Source organism: Gavialis gangeticus, unplaced genomic scaffold (assembly GCF_001723915.1).
Source record: "Gavialis gangeticus isolate Ggan-Ray unplaced genomic scaffold, GavGan_comp1, whole genome shotgun sequence".
NCBI lineage: Eukaryota > Metazoa > Chordata > Crocodylia > Gavialidae > Gavialis > Gavialis gangeticus.
Genome location: NW_017729002.1, coordinates 18,511,470 through 18,517,351, shown reverse-complemented (window position 1 = coordinate 18,517,351; position 5,882 = coordinate 18,511,470). Strand labels below are relative to the sequence as shown.

Below are 5,882 nucleotides of genomic sequence, written 5' to 3'. Positions count from 1 at the left end.
GGATGGGGGGCTGTGGGGGCTGGGGAAGCAGGCAGAGCCAGCAGGGGTCCACCCCATGGTCCCTTCCTCCAGCCCCCCAACCCCTTACTTAACAGCCACTGGAGCCCAGGTTCAGTTCCCTACTAGCACACTGCCTAGGGAGGCAGCATGCTTCAGCACCAGGGTGAGGGGCCAACCATAGAGACACTCTGGCAGCCAGAGCATCTCTGTGGAGGACTCGGCTTCCGACTGCCTCAGGGCATGCTTTGGGACCATGCCCTGCCTCGCATTTTTTGTTTATGGGTTTTTTTTTTGAACCCTGGATATCCAGAGTTCTAATTTTACCTCCGCACTGCAAATTTGCCTTGTGCCTGCCCTGCAAACATATTTGTGTTCCTGCACATGCTTCTTGCAGCATCTCAAAGGAGTTTGAGACTCCGCAAGGGGCATGTGCGGGCTCATTTGGACACGCCCTTAGTGTCCCAATTGTGAGTAAAATCCAAGATTTTACAGTTTTTCCTTTTTTCTAGGAAGATTCACACTTAAATGCTTACCTATTCTGAAAAAAGAAAGTTCCAGGGCCCCATTATTGTAAGAACTGCACAAACTCAAGCAATATTGATGGACAAACAGTCTATGCTACCTTCTGATATATTGAATTTCCATCAGTTAGGCTACAATTCTTCAGTCAGTCTTCCTCTATCAGGGTTTGCACTGTAAGCTCAATAGGACTTGTGCTCCTAAATCTCACCTGTCTGTGTCTAAACATAGGCTTAAAGGCGTAACTTTAGGATCCAATTTTTTAGAGGACCCTGTCCTCTAAAAAAAAGTTAGTGAACTTTAATATATTAAAAATCTAATTTTTTGTTGTTAATGGAACCATTTTATTCTGCAGACAGAGATTCCATATCACTTATCCACATCCTTCATTTTAAGCTACAAACAGCCAACCTGGGCTAATAGAACTATTTGTGTGACTAAAGTTATAGACTGGCTTAAGTGGTTAGAAGATCAGAGCTTTAACTTTTAAATGTTTCATTTTGGAGGGCAGTTTTGTAAAAAATTGAAATGAGATATCTATCAGTAGTGGCATTTAAAAATAGTATTTATATTTCAATTGATTACACATTTTAATCTAACACTGAAGTAGCAGTAACATTTTAAAATTAAGTTCACAAAGCTTCAGTGTGATATAAAATCACTCCACCCTGCTAAACAGGGCAGTGTCTGCTCCAACATACACCAAGTTATGCTTTTTTCCAGGATTTCTCAAAGTGCTAAATACAACTTTATAGTTTGAGAACTTCCATTGTGAGCTCTTAAAGTCAGTGACAAAATTCCTTTTGAGTTCAATGGAAAAAGAAGTGAGCCCTGTATTATTACCCAAGAGGTAGCATTGCAGTAAAACAGTAAACTGGAAGTTTGCAAGTTTTAATAGGTAGAAAAATTAAAAACAAAACAAAACACTTTGTGACAGAACTTTCTGTAAAAGCCCTTTTAACACTGTCTGTTTTAGAGGTATTTGTTACTAATTTAATACTTGGTAGCCTCAGGCAATAAGATGAAGAAGGTTTAAATGTATATACCCTGTCCAAAAGTCACCTGGAATCCCACCCCTTCCCTCAAACATTCCACATCTCTCCAGCCAGTCAGCCATGGAAACAGCAATGTACACCACTCAGCTTACCAGTAGCTGTATTTGTGACTCCATTCACTGTCCCTTCCACATCTGTCTCATCCTCAGCATAGCTCATCATTAAGGCTCGCTGGCGATTTGTCAGCCTCCTGCAAGTCAGAACAAAGAACCACTACCATGAGTCACCATTCAGTGTATCTATGACTGTCTTTGCAACCTAACCTGAACTTCCCACAAAGCAGCGCAAGCTAACATTAGGTCTGTGCTAACAGCAGCTGCCCCTGGAGATATTCAGGGAAAGCCAACAACCATCTTAAAAGAGCTCAGCTAACAAAGAACTTCAGTGTGGCAAGAAAGACAGTAAATCACCATATGTCATCCAATTGCAAGTGGCTAACACCTTAGTGTTGAAAAGACTAATCAATCCAGAAGCTATACTTGAATATCAAATTAGCAGAGAAGCACTTGAGAACTGGAGCTTCCTTCTGAATGTGACAGTTACATAGGAGATTTATGAAAACTGGTTATTATGGGATGGGGTAGTTAATTGATATCAGCGATCATGGGAATTATATCTTTTGATAGTTAAAGTAATCTCTACACCTACCCCAAAGGGGAAGAAAAAAGGAGATGCATCTTCTGTTTGGTATCAAAAACTTCTATTGCCTTCTGGATATCAAACTCCAAAGCCACATGTCCAACAAATTCTTGGCTGACAAAAGTCCTATGTATTGCACTGAACTGATTTAAAAAACCTCTCACTACTTCAAAGCACACGTACAGCAAAAATATAGGAGATTAGAGGAAACCTGAAAACCAGGGGTAAGAAAAAAAAAGAAAATCCAGTCTGATTTGTAAGATTGCATGTGGACCACACAATTCCAGGGAGGCTGTTGCATCTTTCAGATCCTACTCATCACGCAGGACACAGTAACATGCACCAGATTAATAAGTGGATCTTTCAGATGACATTAATGTTCACTCAGAGCATCCAGCTTGCTGGATAGAAGACCTTAATGCATAACAAGTCGAAACATTGTAATGGTAATAAACCAAAACAGGTATTAACAGAGCTAACTAATACAGTAAGTCTAAACCCTGCAGCTTTGTAGCTGAAACAGTCTTCCTATGCAATAAGAGATAAAGGAAATAGATATAGATTTATTCACTTATTATACTGTCTAGGGAATTCTCAAAACATACACCATAAAGCAGTACGAAACTATCACTGAAAATGCCTCCAGGCAACATGTATTGCGTAGTAACCTGGCAGGTTTCTATGAAATCCTAATAATCCTTCTACTTACTTAGGCACTCTGATCTTTATGTGAATGTAGTGGTCTCCATAACCATAACTGTTAAGCCGAGGAATGCCTTTCTCATTCATTCGAATCTTCTGATGTGGCTGTATACCAGGGGGTATCTGTGAATAAAAAGACTTCCTAAGTTTATTCTTGTTCTGCAAAAACAAGATGTACACATGTAAACCTATAAATTAATCAAGCTCTTTTGCCAGCAATCTGTGAAGTAACAAAGGAAAAACTTGTTTCTATGTTTAGATACCTGGAGGCTCTGAGATCCCACTCAGCAGCAAAGAATAGTCATTCAATACAAAAAAATTGAATTGAACAATCTACTGGTAGGTGCAATTCAGTAAATTTAGTGCACAAGCTAGTACCAGTCCTTGAAGAAGGATAGTCTATAGTTCTTGTAACAGAAGAGGATTGTATTCCCATGCCCTCTACTAACTCCCTGTGACAACATGTGAAAACAATCTCTGAACCTCACTTTTGAGAAGCAAGAGCCTTGAATAAATAAAGCTATACAATATAAAATGTATAAGTGACCATCCTTGTATATAAGCAGGAAGCCAGAGCTTTCAGAAAAGCTAGGAGGAAGATAGCTGTGCCCAGGAGAATCTTAAATACTTAGCAAAAAACAAGACTCTCCCCAGCTACGGATCAACCCAGCTCTGAGTGTTAGACCTTCCCAGAAGTACTTTTTCTTTTCATGAGCTTGTAGAGCCCTTCTTCTGAACTACTGTGCAGGGACTAAGAAAAGGAAACAAAACCAAATACAATCCTTGCATGCCGATTGCCAGATTATAAGCAGCCCATCTTGGTATTAGTAGCTTTGGGGAATTTGCTCTTTTTTTTTAAACAAACAAGAATAAATAAAAGATGACCTCTTGCTGTTTCAAAATCAGGTAACCCACATTTCTACCCACTGGTACCACATACCGTGATATTGATGGTCTCATAAAGGCCCTGACATCTTGCAGTACCTCCAAGAAGAGCCTGTGCTACTGAGATAAAGAGGTCTGAGTGGATATCTGCTCCCTCTCTCCTGAATACAGGACTTCTTTGAACCTAAAAGCAAACATTAACTATTCATTTAACTCTTGAACAGTGTGTAAAAAACATGAATTATTCCTCAACAAGATTATTTTGCTGTAAGCAGGTATCAATAACTTGGGAAAAATTCCAGAATTTCCAATCTGAACCCAGTGTTACTCTAGAAAAGGGGTGCTTAGCCCCTGGCCTGCAGGGTTACCCATGGGTTCAGAAATTTGTCAGCTGGGGAGCAACAGCACCATTCCCTGGTTGCCAAGTTTCCAAACCCACAGGGAGTTTGGGCTCTGTGCACTGGATTGGGTGTCTGCTCCAGTGTTCAGGGGAAACAGTGGGGGGGCCCTAGGACCCAATCCCAGCACACAGGGAGGAGGGGATGACATCCAGCCTAGGGCATGGGAGGGGGGCAATACCAGGCCCCCAGGGCCCAATCCACATGTACAGGGCAGGGAGGGAGTGATACTGGGTCCCAGGGCCAAAAGGATGAGCAGCACTACCCTAGAACCCTCCTCTCAAAGCATAGCAGTGCACTTCTTCTAGGCTAAAACATATTTCACCATGCTATGGGAAAGGTGTTCTACCATCTCTGAAAATTGGAAGGAATAAAGCCATTTCAGTTTGTAACAAGATTCCCCTTAACCCAGGGGTGTCAAACTGACTTGGCCCTACAGGGGCCAGAACCACATTGCGGGGCTTCTCAGGAGCTAGACCCACATCTGACAGCATCAGGGAGCCGTGGGGGGCAGGGGGTCAATGCTGCTGTTGCTTGCTCATTCCACCACCAAAACATCCCCAGCAAGGCTTTGTACCCTGGATTTCAGTGGAAGCCCCACTCCTGCTCACTTCACGCCCAAATTTATGGAGCCCTATGGGGTCAGATGACATGGCTCAGTGGGCTGGATCTGACCCACGAACCACATCCTTGACATCCCAGCCTTAATCCAATTTTACACTGAAAGGAATTTGCCAGTGGTTTAAATACCCCCTAGACTGAAGAGGATCCAATAGAAGACAAGCAGTGTACAATGAAGCAGTATACATACCCTGAAAGTAATGAATATTTCTTTCTTTCCCACAGGCATTCGAACAGTCTGGCCATCTTCCACACCTGCCATTGGAACAAGGACATGAATACGACACCATTTTCTGATACTGTCCTTTACATCTCACCTCCTGCCTTCTTATTCAAACCAATGCCTCCACTCCCACAACTCCTTGAGGGGCTATCACCACAACACAGCTTCTATCCATCAAATCCCAGCTAAAGATCTACCGTGGTAATTCTTTGCACAAGAAGCTGTGATACCACTGTTGGATATGCAGTCAAAGGATGGGATACGCCAAGAACACTAACAGCACCACTAGACCAGCTCGTTGATTCAATTCATATTGAATTCTTTTGCATTTCTCTAAGGGCTGGTGACTGGTAATGAACCAAGGGACAGTGATGTATCCACATGTATCCAAACACTCTAGCAAAGGTAAAGACTATGCAAGCTGCTGCCCAGCCAATGTGATCTCTCTAAAGGTGAAAGAGGAAATCAGTTTCATCACTCATTCAACTTCTACCAAGACTACCAAGTTGGAAGGAGTTTTCTGTGACCCAAGATAAGACAACTAAAGAAACTGAGATGCCCCCAAATCTCACTGCATATCAGTTTGGCTTAAACACATAAGTGAATTAGGCACTTTTGAAAATTTTGCCCATAGGCACACATCTGGAAGGTATTACAGTGAAATCAATTAGACAAATATTTGACAGGGATGGCTTAGCCAAGTTTGATCCTGAATTGAGCACGGAGTTAGACTAGACAAACTTCTGAGATACCTTCCAACCCTACTTTTCTCTGATTCTATGGATTTGTGGTTTTCACAAAGGTGCCTAGCAATGCACTGGTAACTTTTTTTTTTTTTTT

General features: G+C 41.9%; 1 protein-coding gene across 1 annotated transcript in view; it reads right to left on the bottom strand.

Annotated features, from left to right (window-relative positions):
- DNAJA3 (DnaJ heat shock protein family (Hsp40) member A3) overlaps positions 1-5,882 on the bottom strand; it is a gene marked incomplete at its 5' end in the record, with an annotated part of 19,229 nt that overhangs the window by 4,027 nt on the left and 9,320 nt on the right. The window contains 4 exons of the mRNA XM_019507562.1: positions 1,667-1,764; positions 2,923-3,038; positions 3,856-3,984; positions 5,010-5,074. Coding sequence (XP_019363107.1) covers positions 1,667-1,764; positions 2,923-3,038; positions 3,856-3,984; positions 5,010-5,074 — 408 coding nt within the window. The remainder of the gene's footprint in view (positions 1-1,666; positions 1,765-2,922; positions 3,039-3,855; positions 3,985-5,009; positions 5,075-5,882) is intronic.